The 22,098-nt window shown below is 45.8% G+C and overlaps 1 protein-coding gene across 1 annotated transcript in view; it reads left to right on the top strand.

The window, feature by feature from the left end:
• Nucleotides 1–22,098, top strand: part of LOC141107850 (uncharacterized) — a 65,333-nt gene that overhangs the window by 20,585 nt on the left and 22,650 nt on the right. The window contains exon 2 of the mRNA XM_073598875.1: nucleotides 12,824–14,497. Within this exon, the coding sequence (XP_073454976.1) occupies nucleotides 12,824–14,497 (1,674 nt within the window). The remainder of the gene's footprint in view (nucleotides 1–12,823; nucleotides 14,498–22,098) is intronic.

Here is a 22,098-nt window from a genome sequence, read left to right as displayed (position 1 = left end):
GTGGCCTTAGGGAGGATGGCGGGCCCTTTCATTACACCCCCATTGGACGAGCTGGTTGTCTCTCCGTTGGGGGTGGTTCCCAAGAAGGAACCCAATTCCTTGACCGAGAGTTTTGTGCTGTCTCCTACGCATCTTTTGACAAGGCCGTTGCATGGGATCATAAGTTTGGCAAAGAGGCTCTCTTGGCGAAGACTGATATTGAGTCGGCTTTCTACCTTCTTCCGGTGCATCCTAGCAGCTTCCAATTGTTGGGCTGCATGTGGGAGGGTTGTTATTTTGTGGATCTCTGCTTACCCATGGGTTGTGCCATTTCCTGTTCCTTGTTCGAAGTGTTCAGCTCGTTTTTGGAATGGGTGGTGAAGGATGTGTTGGGATTGCATTCTGTAGTTCACTACCTGGACGATTTTTTGGTTATTGGCCCTTCGGCAGGCAGGGTGTGCCATACTCTGTTGGCCACTTTGCAGTATGTCTTTGAGTTGTTTGGTGTCCCGCTGGCGCAGGAGAAGACTGACGGGCCAGTCACAACGCTAAAATTCCTGGGGATCATGATTGAAACAGTGCTGATGGAATGCCGGCTCCCCCTTGACTTGGTGGAGGACCTGCGGGCGGTGGTGTCCGTTGCCCTCGGCAGCAAAAAGATTTGTTGCATTCCCTGCAGTCATTGCTGGACAAGCTGAATTTTGCGTGCCGCATTATGCCCATGGGCAGGATTTTCTGCAGGCAGTTGGCTGCAGCCACATCGGGGGTCAGGGCATCGCACCATTATGTGCGTTTGTCTAAAGCACACAAAGTCGACTTGCGAGTATGGCAGCTTTTCCTGGAACATTTTAATGGAAGGTCCTTGTGGATGGACGAGATGGTTTCTGCGTGTGACTTGGAGCTATCTACAGATGCGGCCAGGGCGGTAGGTTATGGGGCAATCTTTTGGGGTAAGTGGAGTGCGGGCAGATGGCCGGACTTGTGGCGCAAGGTGGACTTGCTGGGCAATCTGGTGCTATTGGAGCTATTTCCCATAGTACTGGCTGTGAAAATTTGGCAACAGGAGTTCAGGAATAAACGGGTTCGCTTTCATTGGGACAGTTTGGGGGTTGTGCAGGCCATTAACAAAGTTTCCCCCGGTGGTGCAGTTCCTTAGGCATTTGGTGCTTCTGTGTTTATGTCTGAATTGTTACGTTTGTGCGGTACATGTGCCGGGTGTGACCAATGATGTGGCTGATGCGTTGTCTCGCCTACAGTGGGACAGCGGAGCAGCACGGCATACCTTGCCCTGACCACTTTTGGGACATCGTCTTCGAACGGTAATGGGTCTGATTCGGGATTCAGTGTGCACGACTACTTGGAGCACGTACAAGAAGGTATGGGGGAGTGAATTGCACTGGAGAAGGAGGTAGGAGGTTGTCCCAGTGATGGTGACCGTTTGTGCCTGGTGCTGGAGTTCATTGGCAGGAACGTGGAAGACAGGGTATCTACCTCCAAGTTGGGTCAAAAAATAACCGGCTTGGCCTTTTGGTTTCAGATGTCGGGGGTCAGGGATGTCACTAAGCATGCGTTGGTGAAGAGGGTTTTAAGAGGCTACAGACGGGGCAAGACCACACAGGATGCTCGCCACCCGGTCTCCTTCAGCATGCTAGGTGCTCTAATGGGTACCCTGGGTAAGGTTTGTTCATCGGCTTACAAGGCTGCACTTTTTAGGACGGCATTTATATTAGTGTTTTTTGGGGCTTTTAGAATTGGTGAGTTAGTGTGCAGGTCAAAACGTGGAGGTGGTGGGTTGGACCTGGCAGATGTGGTTCAAAGGGGTGAGGTGGTGTTAATTTTCATCAACAGGTCCAAAACTGATCAATGTGGTAAGGGTGTGTGGGTTACTTTGGGAGTCGCATGGGGCTCGCCCGTGTGCCCTGTGTGGGCGTTTCAGGAGTGGTTCGATATCAGGGGCGTGGAACCCGGGCCTTTCCTAAAACATCGGGATGGGTCCGCCTTGTCTAGGTTCCAGTTTGGGTCAGTTTTTAAGAAGAGTCTCCTGGCTGCGGGTTTCCCTACGCAGGACTACTCCTCCCATTCGTTTTGAATCAGGTGAAGCGGCCCGCTGGGGCCTAGAGGACAAACTGGTACGTCAACTCGGACGCTGGGAGTCGCAACATTTCAGGTTATATGTGTGGCCCCACCTGTTGTAAGTGATAGTGGGGCGCTGGCAAGATGGCACATGGCATGAGGCAGGGCCGGGTTGTGGTGTTCGTACATTTTTATGTTCCTTGTTTTTTGTGTTCGGTGTTTTTTTTTTTTTGGTGTCAGTGTCGTTGGGTCTATGTTGTGATTTTTTTTGGTAATGGGGATTCATGTTGTTGTTTATGTTTCTGTATTGTTTTGCAGGTCCTGAATGTTTGGTGTGGATCCTGGGCCATTCTTATGTGTTCTGGGGGGCTAAAAGGGCTGAGGTTAGGCCCGAGGGTCGTCAGTTGGGCTTCCCAAGGGACCAGGTCAGGATCAGGTGGATTGGGGTCCCGGGTATGTTGTAGTCCAGGGTTCTTCCAGAAGTGCACCACTATGCCAGGCTGGACAGGCCCCCCGACATGCTTCTGCTACATGTGGGGGGAAATGATTTGGGGCTCCGGGCCTCCAGGGAGTTATGCAGGGACATAAAATTTGATTTACTACGATTGCGTACCCTGTACCCGGACACCATTGTGGTATGGTCGGACATGGTGGCTAGGACCTCCTGGCGTTTAGCAGTTTCAGTGGAGTGAGTTAAAGCCAGGATTAAGGTTAACAAAGCGGTAGCAAAATTCTTTGTCCGCAACAGAGGTTTGGTGATCCGTCACCGGGAGTTGAAGAAGGAACCATGGCTGTTCTTGAGAGGGGACGGGGTTCATTTGAGTGCGGTGGGGATTGACCTTTGGTTCTTGAGCTTACAGGACGGTATTCAGCGAGCCCTGTAGGTGTGGCGGGCCGCCCAGGCATAAGATTTCATGCCGGGCGTCTTGGCAGAGGTCATAGGGTTTTTGAAGGCGGAGATGGTTAAGTTCTTTGGAGAACGATGGCTTGGGCCCATCTCTGGTATGGGTGTACCTGCCCTAATAAGGGAGGAAGTAATAGTTGGCTGTATCGGCTGGTGAATTTGCCAAAAATTGTCCCAGATCTGGCGTAAGTCATGGCTGGGGGCCATGGAAAGGCAAGGTGGTGCCAGATACAGAGATTTGATCAATCAAGGTGCCTTCAAAAATCCTATGCAGTTTTCATTTCAGTCAGATTATGATATTTTTGCTGTGTATTACCATTTCTTATTATGTTTAAAGTGTTTTGTTATGGTTGGTTTTTGTGTAATAAAATAGGCTGCTATGGCCATTTGAAACTCAAAATAAGTTTGTCTGGCTTAATTATTGGGATAAGGTAAGGTGGTAATTGGGTATGGCATACAGCCGATACTTGGGCAATACCCCAGGCAAGGATTTATTTAGAGTGGATCCTCCTAGCTTAAGGAAGAAGATGTGACATTACTTTACTTCAATATAAGATTTGTGCAGGAGGAGAGGAGTTCTGGGAACATCACCCTTACACTGTCAAAAGTAATGTCCTCATCCCTTACACAGTAATAGATGGGGAATGCCTGGAAGAAATAGTTTGCAGGAGTTACGCAGAGGAGGAGCAACAGTCTGCATGGTGATGCAGGAGGAAGATCATAGCAACTAATACATGCACATCACCTCTTCTGGCTCTAAATATGTGCTAGCGAGTGAAATCTTTAAAATATGATGGCAAGTCAAATATCCTATGGGCATCCCATATACCCTTTTCCCCAACCAAGTTGTATCCCCAATAAACAAAAACAAAACCAGCAAAAGACTGTTCATTGTCTCTGCAAGTGATGTATGGGAGTCTGGCAGTGGGGTGATTTGGTGGATGTCTGTTACTAGTGGCAACTACACCACTACATATTTATTACTGATTTGTATACATGTCTAGCTGCTAAACCATAAAAGGGAGAAAGTCCAACTACCGATAAAAAACATTTTTTATGAACCAGTCTTTAAAACACATTAAAGACTAGGGATGAGCTTCGAGTTCGAGTCGAACTAATGTTCGACTCAAACATTGGCTGTTCGCAAGTTCGCCGAACAGCGAACAATTTGGGGTGTTCACGGAAAATTTGAATGCCGCGGAACACCCTTTAAAAGTCTATGGGAGAAATCAAAAGTGCTAATTTTAAAGGCTTATATGCATGGTATTGTCATAAAAAGTGTTTGGGGACCTGGGTCCTGCCCCAGGGACATGGATCAATGCAAAAAAAAGTTTTAAAAACGGCCGTTTTTTCAGGAGCAGTGATTCTAATAATATATATACAAAAAAGTGCAGCGCTGGATAACTACTACACAGTAGACAATAAAACTGTACTAGAAAGCAAATGAAACCATGATAAACTGACAAACCGTGCAGATGATTTAACTACTAATTGACCTAATAAGGATTAGTGGATATTATCCATAAGTGAATAATGGCAAACACCAATTCAAATTTTATAAAAAAGAAAAGAACGTGCTTAATTATATTATAGTGTCCACAGATGCATGAGTGAAAATTCTGCTGGGTAAATCCGTGACTCCCACCGCTGATAAAAACCGTCATCACAGAAAGATTAAAGGCTTACCAGATAGCCCTTGAAAGACAGCATGAAATATCCTCCACTTTAGATGTAGTCCTCCCTGTGGATGGCTCCTAATTGAGAGCGCTGGAAAGGTGGTTTGCAGACTGATTCTCAGTAGTAGAGGGAGGGGGGAGGGGAAATCCCCTCTCAACGATGATAAGTATCCAAAAAAAGGAAGAGAAAACACTCCAATAGTGTAAAAAAGTTTTAGCTTCTTTTTATTTAAATTGCCATACAGGCATCCATGAATAAAAGTTCCTTGCAAGGAGTTTAAAAACAGCTCCGATGTATACAGAAAGTCCGCGCATGCGCAGTCCGTGCGTGCGTGTCTACCCTACGGCCATTTCGTCAGAAATGACATCATCAGGGGCATGCCCACATGTCCGCGCATGCGCATTAAGTACCCGAACGGCGGAACGAAAAGGTTCAGCCATTGGTCACCGGAGCTCACAGAAACAGCTGAAATACCAGCAGAAGGAAACACTAATTGGTTTAAATAATAATTAGCCTGGTTTTAACACCTAGGGCCGCCTAAACTTTTCTAGTGCCATCTTGTGGACAACTAGCATATTACCACAAGAGAACAATTATTTATCAATTTGAACACAGAAGAACTTTAAAGATTTAAAAATGTATAAAAAAGTGCAAATGGCTGAAGGACAGTTCGCAACACCCTTCAAAGTAAAAACATTTATAATGCAATAATCCTCCAATCGGGAGGATTGCTTCCCGCAAGATTTTAAAATCATATAGTGTAGCACAAAAATATTTTTAAATGACAAATCAAACAGAAGAAATCCAGATAAATTAGAAAAAGGGATAATTAGCTTTTATAGTAAAAATAAAATAAAAATAAAAATACAATGATCTCCCTTTTGAACCTCACAACACATTTTATTTGGAGGATTTTTTCCAAGATTTCCTAAAGTTATACAAGGCCCAAAAAAAACTTCCTAATGAAAAACAGGACCAAGATAGGCACCCTTATTTACCACGAATGTGTGAGGGGACATCAAAATAAAGGAAGTGTTCATCAACCATTGTTAATGAAGCAATTGATGTCCCACTCCACATTCAAACCTCCAGGGACATGACAGTCTAGCTTGTATATCCAGTTGGTCTCACTTCTAGATATGCTACGTTTGCCATTGCTACCTCGCCAGTGTGGCATATATTTCTCTAGGGCGACAAACGTAGTACCAGTGGGATCCCTATTGTGTTTAAGATCATAATGCTTTGACACATTATGTTTGTCAAAACCCTTCCGGATATTAGTAAGATGCTCCCCCAGTCTAACCTGCAACTTTCTAGTAGTGCGCCCAACGTATTCCAAACCACAGGGACACCTTAACAGATACACTACGCACTTCGTAGTGCATGTGATAAAGGATTTAATTGAGTATGTGGCACCAGTTCGTGTTGATGTGAACTCAGTTAATCTCCTCCCCCTGAAGGCATTGATGCCACAAACTTCACACTTCCTACATGGGTAAAATCCCTTTAGATCCCCAAAGAAAGAAGGTCTTGTTGGTGGGTCTGGAACGTAAGGTGCTATAAAGTGCCTTAGTGTGTGATGTTGTGATCACTGTGACCAATCAGAGCTAGCAACACAATTGTACACAATTAATGGTATGAATCCAACCCATTCATTGTTTACAATTTTCATGTGATCTGCTGAGATTGTTCACAGCCATAACATGGTAGCGGTCTAAGTGATCAGTCATCGGCTGTGTCCAGTGTGGCCCATTCTGGGAGGACATCATAAGACATCCACCTGAAACGACAAAGGTCCCGCCTGGCCGTTATTTGACAATAAGCTGGGTGGGCAGTGGCTAAAATGTAACAATTTTCACCTTTATAAATATCTGAAATTAATCTTTAATTTTAAACCTCAATATCATCAAAAAATGAAAATTCTTTTTGTTATGGAAGTCTTTCCTTGTTAGCTGGTGGATGGAAGGGGAAATACTTAGGTTTACCTGTATAAGAGAAATCATCTGAATTGTAGGTAGGAGGCGGAGCGGTGACATTAATCTTCTTAAAAATTGTGACTCCATTTGTATGGCATGCAGGCATGTAGAAGAGCAGGAGTGAGAGAAAAACAATGTACAATAGTGTGTATTAGACATGTGCACTGTTCGTTTTTGTTTCATTCTTTTCTTGCTTTTTTCCGGAATTCGGAAATTCGAAAATTCGGGATTCGGAAATTCGGAAATCTGAAAATTCGAAACTTTCAAATTTCCAAATTTCCGAGCTTTCGAATTTCCGAATTTTCAAATTTAAAATTTCTGAATTTTCAAATTTTCGAATTTTCGGAATTCGAAAATTCAGAAATTAGAAAATCCGAAAAAAAAAGAAAGAAAATCAGTAAAAGTCTAAATAATAACTAATAATAACTAACTATTAAATTATAGATATTGGAATTTCCTTTCAAATTTGGCTGTTTGTGAATGTAACAAATACAAATTTATCTGAAGTTCGCCTGTTCGCTGAATAGCGAACAATTTGGGGTGTTTGCGGCAAATTTGAAAGCCGCGGAACACACTTTAAAATCTATGATAGAAATCAAAAGTGCTAATTTTAATGGTTAATATGCAAGTTATTGTCATAAAAAGTGTTTGGGGACCCGGGTCCTGCCCCAGGGGACATGTATGAATGCAAAAGAAGTTTTAAAAACGTCCGTTTTTTTGGGAGCAGTGATTTTAATAATGCTTAAAGTGAAACAATAAAAGTGAAATATTCCTTTAAATTTCATACCTTGGGGGTGTCTAAAGTATGCCTGTAAAGTGGCGCATTTTTCCCGTGTTTAGAACAGTCCCTGCACAAAATGACATATTTAAAGGAAAAAAAGTAATTTAAAAGTAATAGTGAATTGTTGGGTCTCGGCAATACAGATAAAAGTCATTGAAAAAAACGGCATGGGATCCCCCCAGTCCATTACCAGGCCCTTTGGGTCTGGTATGAATATTAAGGGAAACCCCGAAACAAAATTTTTTTAAAAATTGCGTGGGGGTCCCCCCAAATTCCATACCAGGCCCTTCAGGTCTGGTATGGATATTAAGGGGAACCCTGTGCCAATTTTTTTTTTTAAATGGTGTAGGGGGCCCCCTCAAAATCCATACCAGACCTGAAGGGTCTGGTATGGATTTTAAGTGGAATCCCGCACAAAAATTTTTAAAAAATGGCATGGAGTCCCCCAAAATCCATACCAGACCTTTATCCGAGCACACAACCTGGCAAGCCGCAGGAAAAAAGGGTGGGACGAGAGAGCGCCCTCCCTCCTGAACCGTACCAGGCCACATGCCCTCAACATGGGGAGGTTGCTTTGGGGTAGCCCCCCAAAGCACCTTGTCCCCATGTTGATAGGGACAAGGGCCTCATCCCCACAACCATTGCCCAGTGGTTGTGGGGGTCTGCGGGTTGGGGGCTTTTCAGAATCTGGAAGCCACCTTTAGCAAGGGGACCCCCAGATCCCGGCCTCCCCTCCTGTGTGAAATGGTAATGGGGTACAAATGTACCCCTACTATTTCACAAAAAAAGTGTCAAAATGGTACAAAAGACAAGACACAGCTTGGGACAAGTCCTTTATTAAAAAAAAAAAAAAAAAATGTCCCACGAAGTCCATTCATCTTCTTCTCTCAAAAAAGAAAAAAAAAAGAAAATGGAAAAAAACAAAGCCGTGACCGGCCCGCCTCTATGGGAGGCACCCGCCGTATGACGCGTCTTCGCTTTGACAGTTCTTAAATAACTGAGGGCAGGGCTACACGGTGACATTCCTGGGTGACCCCGCCCCCCTCTGATGCACGGGGACTTTCCCGTGGCTTTCCCGGGCATGAGAGGGGGCGGGGCCACCCGGTTATGTAAAGGGGAGGCCCGTCCCCCTCTGAAGCCCCGGGAAAGCCTTGGGGAAGTCCCAGTTCTTCAGAGGGGGACGGGGTCACCCGTGAACGTCACTGTGTGGCCCCGCCCTCAGTTTATAAGAACTGTCAAAGTAAAGACGCGTCATACGGCAGGTGCCTCCCATGGAGGCGGATAGGTCACGGCTTTTTTTTTCTTTTTCGGTCCATCGGTGGAGCAAGAGAAGAAGATGAATGGACTTCGTGGGACATTTTTATTTTTTTATTTTTTAATAAAGGACTTGTCCCAAGCTGTGTTGTCAGAAAAAGGTACTCACCGACTAAGCGCACTCCACCCCCTGGAGATGGTACAGAGGGCGAATTGCACAAAGAGGCACAAGCTACCAGCAGGATAGGCAGATCTTGCTTGAAGGTCAGTGAGGAGCTGGATAGCCGTGCAAGGGCTGGTAGGTGTTGGGCCCAGCGGATAGGTAAGAGAACAAAGTCCAGGATAGGCTGGTGAAAAAGCAACAGAGACAAGTTTGTAGACAAGCTGGGAGCCAGAATGCAAGGCTAGAGGAAATGCAAGAGCAGGCATAGGGTCAAGGCACTGGAGACAGGAGACAATCGGGGTCACAGGCTGAGGGTCAAGGCACAGGAGACTGAAGACAAATCTGGGTGCAGGCTGAGGGTCAAACACCAGAGGTAAACAGAGTCCATTAAACAAGCCAGAGGTCAGGTCCAGGAGAGAATCAGTGAAGGTCAAGGCAATCCGGGTCACAGCAGGAAACAGGAACAAGATCACAGGGAAGAGACAAACCAGCAATTTGCTTGAACAGCCAGGCAGCTTTTATAGGCCAGCAGAGGATTCACGTTATGCGTGAGCTAGTGATGTTGGTTGTATCCAGAGCAGAGGGAGTGCCTATCATGGGTAGAAAGTGTGCCATCTTTGAGAGACGGTCGACAATGACCAGAATGGTGGTAAATCCTTCTGAGAGTGGCAAATCGACAATAAAGTCCATAGAAACTTCTGCCCATGGCCGTTCTGGAATAGGTAAGGGCCTCAACAGCCCCCAAGACTTGACATTAAATCCATTACTGTGCTGGCAAGAGATGCATGAAGAGACATAATACAGTCCCGTCTCCAACCAGGCCACCAAAAAGAATGGGAGATTAATTCTGAGGTTTTTTGAGTTCCGAAATGACCAGCCAGTTTATGATCATGAAAAGTTTTTATAATTAAAGGTCTTCCTTCCAGTGGGACAAAAATCTTATTCCGGGCCCAAAGCAAGTCGTTGCGTCTCTCCAAGGAGGGCACCTCTGGATCAGTACAGTGGCTGGATGCTTTTTTTGATATTGGCTATCAGATCGGACTGAGTAAGAAGAAAAAAAATTTTGCAGTGATAAAATGGTACTGGGTTCCGTTAACTGGGGAGATTCTGGGAACATCCGGGAGAGTGCGTCCGCTTTCCCATTTTTGGAACCAGGTCTGTATGAGATGTGGAAGTTTATTGCGGAAAAAAAAGTGCCCACCGTGCCTGTTGGGGTCTTGAACGTTTGTCTGTCCTGAGGTACTCCAGGTTCTTGTGGTCAGTGAAAATTGTAATAGGATGGGACGCACCCTCCTGCTGATATCTCCATCCCTCCAGGGCGAACTTGATGGCTAACAACTCCCGGTCACCAACATCATAATTCCTCTCTGCAGGACTTAGTTTCCAGGATTCAAAGGCTACGGGATGAAGGAGTGCCTTGGGACTCCGTCTTTGAGAGAGAATGGCTCCAGTGGCAGTTTTGGAGTCATCTACCTCCAATACAAATGGCAGAACTGGGTCTGGATGCTGTAAAATTGGTGCAGAAGTAAATAGAGTCTTTAATTTGACAAAGGCTTCTTGAGCCTCCTGGGACCACTGGAAACGACTGTGTTGATGGGTTAACTGAGTGATGGGTGAGACAATGGATGAGAAACCTATAATAAATCTCCCTTCTTATCTACGGGGGGCTGGCCATTCCTGGATTGCCTTGGTTTTTTGTGGGTCCATAGCGATTTCTTCAGTGGAGATGAAAAACCCCAGAAATTGGACAACAGTCTTTTCAAAATCACACTTCTCAGCCTTGAGGTACAGTCTATGTCTCCTGAGGATTGCGAAAACTTTTTTCACATGGATTTGGTGCAATTCAATGGTAGCAGAAAAGATAAGGATGTCGTCCAGGTAGGCAACTACAAAGTTGTCAAGATAATCTCGAAAAATATCATTCACTAGATGTTGAAAAGTGGCCGGGGCATTGCACAGCCCAAAAGGCATCACCAGGTATTCATAGTGTCCAAATCTGGACCTGAAGGCAGTTTTCAATTCGTCACCAGCACAAATTCGAATAAGGTTATAGGCGCCCCGTAGGTCTAGTTTGGAAAAAATTTGGGCAGTCTGGAAACGCTGGAATAACTCTGGGATGAGTGGGAGTGGGTATCGATTTTTAATAGTTATCTTGTTGAGTTCTCTGTAGTCGATTCAAGGTCTTAGAGAGTCATCCTTTTTTACCAACAAAGAAAATACCGGCTCCAGCCGGAGAAGAGGAAGGGCGAATGAAGAACTTTTTCCAAGTTCTCATCAATGTAAGCTTTAAGGACCTCCAACTCCGTCTCAGACAGGGGGAATATGCGTCCGAAAGGGATCTCAGAGCCAGGTAACAGTTCAATAGGGCAGTCATAGGACCAGTGAGGTGGCAGACAGTCAGCTTTTTTCTTATCAAAGACGTCTTTGAAATCGAGGTACACTGGAGGAATGTGCTGGAGATTATCAGGTACCGAAACTACTGTCAGACAGGAAGCTGGAGCTGGAACAAGACAGTGCTGGGAGCAATATGTAGAGGAGAAGGAGATCTCTTTCTTGTTCCAATTAATTAGAGGATCATGAGCCTGCAGCCAAGTGAGCCCCAAGATAATAGGGAACATAGGGAACTGATGAGGTCAAAGCGTAAGAACTCTCGGTGAGTCTGTGGTAGTAAGGATGGGTTGGGTTTCTTGTGAGACTGGTCAGGAACAAGGAAGGGACCCATCAGCCAAATGGACCAGAAGATTTTGTTTCTTATTCTGGAACGGGATGTGCAACTTTTGGGCTAAAGAAATGTCCAGAAAACAACTGCACGCCCCTGAATCAATGATGGCAGGTAGTTGAAACTCCTCTTCCGACAACCGTAGGGAGACAAAAAGAGTGACGTAAGACTGAGCAAAACCTGTGGCTTGGTAGGTCATAGTAAACCGTGAAGGCAACTTACTAGGTCTTACAGGGCAGTTGCGAAGGTAATGTCCTGTCCCTTCGCAGTACAGGCATAGATTGGATTGACATCTCCGTTGCCTCTCATCAGGGGTAAGAGGCGATCGGACCAGTCCTAGCTGCATGGGTTCTCCTTCCAGAGCAGAGGTGACTGAGGGAAATGGTGGATAGGCAGAAGAAGACTTAGGGAGCATCCAGCTGGGTCGGGGAGCCTGGAAGCGCTCGGAGCGCTGCTCCCGCATGCGCCTGTCTAGTTTAGTAGCTAATTGGATTAAGTCCTCCAAAGTAGCAGGGGTCTCGACCCGAGCCAGCTCATCTTAAAGAGCCTCCGAGAGACCCTGGCGGTACTGATATCTGAGAGCGGCCTCGTTCCACCCGGTGTCAGCTGACCATTTGCGAAATTCAGTACACGACAGTATAGTCCTCTACCGGTCTCTTTCCTTGAAACAAAGCGTGTAAGGTGGCTTCGGCTGTGGCGGTGCATTGTGGGTCATCATATAGTTGGCTCATAGATTCAAAAAAGGTATCCATGGAATTTAATAGAGGGCTTCTCTGTTCCATGAGGCTATGGGCCCAGGCCTGTGGCTCTTTAGACAGTAGGGAAATGATGAAACCAATTTTCACGACTTCAGAAGAAAAGGTCCAGTTTTTTTTTAAATTCCAAATTTTGAAATTTCCGAATTTTGGAAATTCGAAATTCGGAAATTCGAAAATCGGAAATTCAGAATTTCGGGAATTGAGAAATTCAGAAATTCAGAAATTAATACATTTGTCAAAATTCATTAAAAAACTAATTTGGAACTAAACGAATTGCACATGTCTAGTGTGTATTGCTTTGCAAACATTTTGTCAGGTAAGATAATATTTGTGTTGTATATTTAGCTAATTTAAGGGCATGGTCTATATTTGTAGCAGTAGTAAATTTACCTTCTGTCATATGTACAGTATATTTTAATAACCATTTATTTAACTTTGTCTTTGCGAGCAAAAAAGAAAAACATTAAATACTAAATTTTTTTTACCGTAGCAATAATTTATAAATATATAACTAAATTACTCTTCATATATATGTACAGATGCTCAGACAAGCACCACAACCCCTGCTGGAAGCAACACAACCCCTTCTGGAAGCACTACAACCTCTGCCGCAAGCACCACAACCTCTGCTGGAAGCACTACAACCCCTGCTGGAAGCACCATAACCCCCACTGGAAGCACCACAACCCCCGCTGGAAGTACCACAACCTCTGCTGGAAGCACCACAACCCCTACTGGAAGCACCACAACCCCTGCTGGAAGCACCACAACCCCTGCTGGAAGCACCACAACCTCTGCTGGAAGCACTACAACCCCTGATGGAAGCACCACTACCTCTGCTGGAAGCACTACAACTTCTGCTGGAAGCACCACAACCCCTGCTGAAAGCACTACAACCCCTGCTGGAAGCACCACAGCCCCTGCTGGAAGCACCACAACCTCTGCTGGAAGCACCACAACCCCCGCTGGAAGCACCATAACACCTGCTGGAAGCACCACAACCTCTGCTGGAAGCACCACAACCCCTGCTGGAAGCAACACAACCCCTTCTGGAAGCACTACAACCTCTGCTGCAAGCACCACACCCCCTGCTGGAAGCACCACAACCCCTGCTGGAAGCACCACAACCCCTGCTGGAAGCACCACAACCTCTGCTGGAAGCACCACAACCCCTGCTGGAAGCACCACAACCCCTGCTGGAAGCACCCCTGCTGGAAGCACTACAACCTCTGCTGGAAGCACCACAACCCCTGCTGGAAGCACTACAACCCCTGCTGGAAGCACCACAACCACTGCTGGAAGCACTACAACCTCTGCTGGAAGCACCACAACCCCTGCCGCAAGCACTACAACCTCTGCTGGAAGCACCACAACCCCTGCTGGAAGCACTACAACCTCTGTTGTAAGCACCACAACCTCTGCTGGAAGCACACCAACCCCCACTGGAAGCACCATAACCTCCATTGGAAGCACCACAACCTCTGCTGGAAGCACCACAACCCCTGCTAGAAGCACTACAACCCCTGCTGGAAGCACCACAACCCCTTCTGGAAGCACTACAACCTCTGCTGTAAGCTCCTCAACCCCTGCTGGAAGCACACCAACCCCCACTGGAAGCACCATAACCCCCATTGGAAGCACCACAACCTCTGCTGGAAGCACCACAACCCCTGCTGGAAGCACTACAACCCCTGCTGGAAGCACCACAACCCCTTCTGGAAGCACTACAACCTCTGCTGTAAGCACCGCAACCCCCGCTGGAAGCACCATAATCCCTGCTGGAAGCACCACTACCTCTGCTGGAAGCACTACAACCTCTGCTGGAAGCACCACAACCCCTGCTGGAAGCACCACAACCTCTGCTGGAAGCACCACAACCCCCGCTGGAAGTACCATAACCCCTGCTGGAAGCACCACAACCTCTGCTGGAAGCACCACAACCCCTGCTGGAAGCACCACTACCTCTGCTGGAAGCACTACAACCTCTGCTGGAAGCACCACAACCCCTGCTGGAAGCACCACAACCTCTGCTGGAAGCACCACAACCTCTTCTGGAAGCACCACAGTCACTACAACTCCTAGTGGGACCACCACAACCTCTGCTTCAAGCACCACAACCCCTAGTGGGAGCACCACAACCTCTAATGGAGTGAGCACAACCCCTGGTGGAAACACCACAGTTTCAGGTGGAGCTGCCCTACCACTTAGCACTGGTAAGTATATCTTGCTCTGTGCATTAACAAAAGTGAAATTTGCCAGTAAAAGCTGTTAATTTGTAATTTTAAAAAAATATAAAATAATAATAAGTAATGATGCAAATGGTTCACTCAATATTTTTCCTTCTTCTTTCCTTCTTCTCTTTCTTTTTTCTTCTTCTTTATTCTTTCTCCTCCTTTTCACTCAAAGTAAATTACTATCATTATTAACAATAATAGGAATAATAATAATATGCAAGGATGCATCATTTTCAGTTTTTCTTCACAAAATTATTTACTTATTATATGGAAATATATGTTATCTTATATTTTACTGTCATGAAGAAAAGTCTCACATTTCACATTTAAAATATACAGCAATCCTTTATTTCAAATGTCACAAAATATTTATAAAATAAATCAAATGACACTTTGCTACCATGTAAAGTAGTGAGTGTACAGCTTGTATAACAATGTAAATTTGCTGCCCCCTCAAAATAACTCAACACATAGCCATTAATGTCTAAACCGCTGGCAACAAAAGTAAGTAAACCCCTAAGTGAAAATGTCCAAATTGGACCCAAAGTGTCAATATTTTATGTGGCCACCATTATTTTCCAGCACTGCCTTAACCCGCTTGGGCATTGAGATCACCAGAGCATCACAGGTTGCGACTGGACTCCTCTTCCACTCCTCCATGATGACATCATGGAGCTGGTGGATGTTAGAGACTTTGCTCTCCTCAATCTTCCATTTTAAGGATGCCCCACAGAAGCTCAATAGGGTTTAGGTCTGGAGACATGCTTGGCCAGTCAATCAACTTTACCCTCAGCTTCTTTATCAAGGCAGTGGTCGTCTTGGAGGTGTGTTTGGGGTCGTTATCATGTTGGAATACTGCTCTGCAGCCCAGCCTCCGAAGGGAGGGGATCATGCTCTGCTTCAGTATGTCACAGTACATGTTGGCATTCATGGTTCCCTCAATGAACTGTAGCTTCCCAGTGCCGGCAGCACTCATGCAGCCTTAGACCATGACACTCCCACCACCATGCTTGACTGTGGGCAAGACACACTTGTCTTTGTACTCCTCACCTGGTTGCCGCCACACATGCTTGACACCATCTGAACCAGATTTATCTTGGTCTCATCAGACCACAGGACATGGTTCCAGTAATCCATGTTCTTATGCCCCGTACACACGGTCGGACTTTGTTCGGACATTCCGACAACAAAATCCTAGGATTTTTTCCTCAAACTTGTTTTGCTTACACACCGTCGCACAAAGTTGTCGGAATTTCCGATCGACAACCACGCGGTCACGTACACCACGTACGATGAGACTAGAAAAGGCCGGTTCAGAACCAAGCGCGGCATCCTTTGGGCTCCTTTTGCTAATCTCATGTTAGTAAAAGTTTGGTGAGAGACGATTCGCGCGTTGTCAGACTCGTGGCTTTCAGATCGTTTTCTGCTGTTCAGTTTGTGCTTGTGGGTTTGTATCTGCTCTTCAGTGCGTGCAGTCAGTTCGTATTAGAGTTTTCTGTGTGATCTTGCCCGCTCGTTGCTGTTTTTCAGGTCGCTCTTCACAGGCCTTGCTGTTCTTCAGTGCGTTCTGTTACTTCGTTCTGAGCAGCCGACCGTTTTCTAGCCATGTTTCGTATGCGTACTCCTCGTACAGTTCGTGCTGTGCGGGGGCTTGGTGTTGGGGTCCTGACCTTGACACAAGTCCAGTCCATGAACAGGGTGGGGAGGAGTTCATGGACCAAGAATTGGTTGCTTCAGCGTGACCAGTTCTCTCATATGCCTTTGCTCCGTGAGATCCGTGAGAATAATCCTGATGATTTCAGGAACTTTCTCAGGATGACGGACCCCGTGTTTAACCGTTTGTTGGCTTTGCTGACCCCTTATATTAGCAGGCAGGATACCTGCATGAGGCAAGCCATCACTCCGGAGCAGAGGTTGGTCGCTACCCTGCGGTATTTGGCCACAGGGAGAAGCCTGCAGGACCTCAAGTTCTCGACAGGCATCTCCCCCCAGGCTCTTCTTTGTGGACATTTACTGCTTGTGTTTGTTTGAGCTGACCCTGACAGAAATGTGTGGAGTGCAGAAAATGTCGTGATTGTGTAACCTTATACAAAGCACTGTTGGCTGTTATTTAATAAATGCAAAGACACTTTTCACTACAAGTGCACTTGCAACTGCACTGAAACTGCACTTGTAGTGCAAAGTGGATTTCCCCTTAGGAAATAACCCCCATTTTCTCATAAAACAACAATTACATCACCCCAAAAGTGTTGTAGCGTGAGACAATAATCCACACATTCTTGATGAACAATCTTTTTAATACCTGCACAATCACATGTGCATTTACCCAAGGTTTTTCTGACAAACCAACATGTTTGTTGTATAACAATTTTTGTGGTGTCATTATCCAAAATCAAAATGTGCATTTTATAGAAAACAGGCCTGTGTAAAACCCACAAGAAAGACACAAATCTTGATCTTACAAAGTTCACATTTGGTAGAACTGGAAGGCAATATCAGACATGAGTATTTAGGAACTGTGTTTGATATTGCGTTCAAATGGGGGGAAATCACCCCTGGAAAAGCCAAATTTGGAAGATGCACACAAATTTCCCAATGTCAACATGTGCTAGCTGCCATCACGGGGGATCAAGGGATGTGTTTTGGGGGAGAAAGCCCTTCCTCACCGCTACTTTATTATTGAGGAAGGGGTTGCACCCCCAAAACGCGTCCATTGATCTCCCGTGATGGCAGATAACACATGTTGACACACTGTGTGCATCCTCCAAATTTGGCTTTGGGAAAAATCACAAAAACATTTAGCACATTGTAGCACACAAAACAAGAAAGTGATTTGGAGGGGTTTTAAACTCGCCCCAAAACATCAATGATGTTTTTATATTTTGGAATAACATCATTGATGTTTTGCTTGATGTTTTCCAATTGTAAATTACACCCCATGATCTCCCCGATCAGGATCTGGGCACTTTCGGATGTGAAAGGATCTGGATCCACAACCTCACGATCACCTAAAAAGAGAGGAACCCAAAATAAATTAGGTCTAAAAAATATGCCGCCATCCATCTCTTATCTGAGCCTGTGGTTGCAGACACTCACCTGTTGTGGTGACTACTTCCACCACGTCTTCTTCCTCCTGCTCAGCTTGTGTTGGGTGGATTTCCCCTTCTCCCAGAGGGGGGGGGGGTCTCTGGTCTCCTCGGATGAGGGGTGTCCTCCGAGTCTTTTCTCCCCTATGTAAAACAAAAATGGTGTAATTAGCACACAGATATTTAATGTCAGAACTATAAAGATGAAACATTGCTTGGAAGTGGGGTACAATTGTCTATTTTAGCAGAGTTCCAAGATGTAGCTTTTTTAGTGCCCTTTGTCAAGCTTCAATACTTTACCTGTTTAGTACAAGCTTCACAGATGTAGCCCCCCCTATAGTATACACTGGAGCACCTGTGTGCCCCTCCTAATAAAAATGGTGTTCTGGGGTCCCACACTAGTGCTCCAGTGTCCAGATGTGAAAACAGCTGCTGAGTGTCCTCTCCTTACACACAATCTAGTTTGCATTTCATTCTAGTAACCAAGCCATCTACACAACCCAATTCTTTGAAGACAAGTATAGGGCCTCAAAATGGTGGCCAAATGCATATGGCCTAAACAATGGTATTTTATCGTCCGAAATAAAAATGTTTGATCCGAACGAATAATGTGCCCATGAACATGAAAGTTGCCATTTTAAACTGTACAACAGTTCCTAAAAGCACATGGAGCAGCACGAACGTAATAAACACAAAAAGAATAGGAACACAGCACAACTACTTACTTTTTTGCAGCACTCTCCAGATCTTTCTGTACTGCTCATGTTCTCGTAACTTCAGGTCCGACCACCGCTTCCTGAGCTGATCTTTCGATCGTCGTACCCTGAATTTCCGGTGCAGACTCCTGACCACTTTCGCCATGATCTTGGCCTTTCGGACATTGGGGTTGGGGTAAGGCCCATATTTTCCATCATAGTCGGCCTTCTTCAGGATGTCCACCATCTCCAACATCTCCCCAAAGGAAATATTTGAGTCCTTTAATCTCCTTCTGGATCGGGACGTTCCAGGCTCCAGCCTTTCCTCCTCCTCCTCCTCGTTGCTGTAATTAGCATGATCCTGCTGTCTATCCGCCATGTGCTCTTCCTCCACTGCGCCGAACGAAAAGGGGCGGGGAATAGACTAGAAAGAACCTCAGGGGCGGGCGGCGTTATACGCATGCGCAGTGTGTATAAATCGTAACGCGCGCGTCTTACGTACGATCTGTGAGCGGAGGAAGGAGCATCGGAGACGCCGATTGTGCTAACAAAGGTAGGATCTAAACTTGGGCCTATACTGCTTCGAAATGGAAGCCTATATTGTAACAAGATTAGGGGAGTTTGGCCTGACATTAGGCTTTGTCTTGTGTTGTGTCTTACAGAGAAAATGGATGGATTCAACGACCACAATTTCCTGCCCCTGTTCATAGACAAGTACAGGGAGCTGCCCTGTCTGTGGCAAGTCAGACACCCCCACTATAATCACAAACAGAAGAGGCAGGCAGCGCTGGAGAAACTGCTGGAGTTGGTGAAGCCGGTGGTCCCCACAGCAACCATCCCTTATTTGAAAGCTAAAATTGGTGGCCTGAGGAGCACTTATCTTAGGGAGCGCAAGAAGGTCGCGGATTCCCAGAGATCCGGAGCTGCAGCAGATGACGTTTATGTCCCCAGGCTGTGGTACTATGAGAGACTGCGATTTCTGTCAGACCACACTGAAGTCAGGGAATCCCTCTCCACTCTTCCTTCCACTCTTCCTTCCACCCCCAGCTGAGGCTTCCGATGGCCAACCTGGGCCTTCCAGCCAGGAAGAAGTGGAGGAGCCCAGCTGGAGTCAGGTATAGCATTCTTCTACAGATTTCTGGGCAATAAAGAAATTATGTTTACTAGATGTTATTATTGATCACTAATTGCTGATTGAAAGTGTTTTACATATCAATAGACAGTAGTGGGCACCCAAAATTGGGAAAAGAATGAAAACTGCTGGGCTCAGAAGGATAGTCTGTTATATTTGTTAACATTCAATTTGCAGCAGTCAGGAGGTCAAAATTGTGTGTGATTGATGAATAAAAAACTAAAACTATGTCCCTTTTTCATACACAGGAAGACCTCAGCCAGGAGGAGGCTGTGGAATGTGGCAGTCAGGAGGAGGCGGGGATTAGTGTCAGCCAGGAGGAGGCGGGGATTAGTGGCAGCCAGGAGGAGGCGGGGCTAAGTGGCAGCCAAGAGAAGCCTGGGACAAGTCGCAGCCTGACTGAGCCTGCCATATAAACGAGCCAGGAAGGCCACTCCGAGTCCCGTGCAGGATTCAGCGTACAGGCTGATCCAGGAGGCTTCTGCGTCCCTCAGAGCCTTCCCCAGTCCTGAAGAGGCCTTTGCCTGCATGGCTGCCACCAAATTGCTGGGCATGCAGGAGGGTCAACGAAAGATCTCTGAGGACCTGATTTATAAAGTCCTTCGTAAGGGGGAGAGTGGGGAACTGACACACAAGATTGATGTCATTGAGAGGGACGATCCTCCTCCTCCTCCTTCTCCTCCTGCTGCCACAACTCCACCACCACAGCCAAAGCCTGTAAGGAAGCGTGGAAGGAAGACCAAAGAGTGATTGCCCTGGGTTCAGTCTGGTCTGACAGAAGATGCAGTCTCTCGTATGACCACAGCCTGGGGACACAGATGTCATCTGCTGCTTTCCGGATCTCTGGGACTTCTGGACCAGACTGCCCTCCCTTATGATATGGACTCCTCAGGCCACCAATTTTGCTTTTAAATAATTGATGTCTGCCCTGGGGGTCCCAGGCTTCACCCACTTCTGCAGTTTCTCCAGCGTTGCCTCCCTCTTTGTTTAGTTGTGAGCCCTTACTAAAATTTTTTGGGTAAATTCTACTCTCCTGTGTGTGTTTTCATCCAAAAAGGACAGTTTGTTGGTGACGATTCAGGTACATTTCTAAAGTACAATGTGAAATTAACAAGGGACAACAACACAAACAATCTCCTACAGATTAAATAGAACAACATATTAGTGGTGTTGTGGGAACTTGTCACCAAAAACACACACAAACATTTTCGGGAATACAAATCAAAATCACCAAAAAAATAAAAAATAAAAAAGAGAAACACAAAAAAAGAATCTACATTAAAGTCCAAAAAAAACAAAAAAATTTTGTTGTCAGATGTGAGAAATCAAAATATATTGAGGGAATCCCGATAAATAGTAACGAAATAAGTTTGTGAGAAGTGTGTGTGAATATGAGCAGCAAAACGACTTAATTCTTGTCACATTATAAAGAAGAAGAGAGTGCGCTGTATTAAACCATTTTGAACATTGCAGCGTGACGAAAGTGCTGTATCCATTCCGAACGCTACGTTTACCAGAACGAGCTGTCCCGTGTCGGAATTTCTTCTGAGCATGCGTGGCACTTTTTGCGTCTGAACAGGCCACACATGGTCGGAATTGACGCGATCGGATTTTGTTGTCGGAAAATTTTATCTCCTGCTGTCCAACTTTGTGTGTCGGAAAATCCGATGGAAAATGTCCGATGGCGCCCACACACGGTCGGAATTTCCGACAGCACGCTCCGATCGGACATTGTCCATCGGAAAATCCGACCGTGTGTACGGGGCATTAGTCTGCTTGCCTTCAGCAAACTGTATGTGGGCTTTCTTGTGCATCATCTTTAGAAGAGGCTTCCTTCTGGGACGACCAATTTGATGCAGTGTGCGGCGTCATATTGCCCATATTGCATTTACATGCTTGCTTATGAGTGTAAAATTATTCTGTTGGCAAGAATATGAATTTATTCTCGTCACTAGAATAAATATATGTGCATACATGCACATACATGCACATTTAGATGTGTTTACGTGCTTATGGGTGTAAATTGTGCTGGAAAACTCCTCTCTGAATGCAGGTTTGGGGCATTTTTTATCCTCCTGAAGGTTGCTCTTGAATACACGGCTATCACGCACGAAGCTTGTCAGCCAAAAAAAGGAGCACAAGATTCTTTTGGGCGACAAACTTCTCATAATGTGGTTTACCGCAATTTCCAGCATGATTTCTTGTGCAACAATCACAGCAAAATGGCACCACGTTTAGGTCTCATTGGAAATGAATGACACCTGAACACGTTTGGTGTATTTTGCCACTATTGCAGTGCGATTTGGAATCGCAGGCAGAATCGCAGCAATTCTGCCCGAGAGTCCAAAATACTAGACATGTTCATAATAGGAAAATGTTCACAGTAGGAGCAGAGGGTGAGTGAATTATATATATATACATATATATATATATACACACACACACATATATATTAGGGCTTGCGGAAATTAACGATTCATTCCTTGATTAATCATTAATTTTTTTGATCGGTAGGCTGCCTGCCCTGGGGCCGCTTTCGGCCAACCTGTGGCTGCAGCGCAGCACTCCACTCCCTCCTCCTCCTCCTCCACTATATGTCATACACAGTCTGCGGGCATCTCCCGCTGTGTGTCTCGCAGCTGAATGTGAAAACTTTGGCCGCGCTGT

The sequence above is a fragment of the Aquarana catesbeiana genome, linkage group LG09, assembly GCF_042186555.1.
Source record: "Aquarana catesbeiana isolate 2022-GZ linkage group LG09, ASM4218655v1, whole genome shotgun sequence".
NCBI lineage: Eukaryota > Metazoa > Chordata > Amphibia > Anura > Ranidae > Aquarana > Aquarana catesbeiana.
This window is presented reverse-complemented; position numbering and strand designations above follow the sequence as displayed.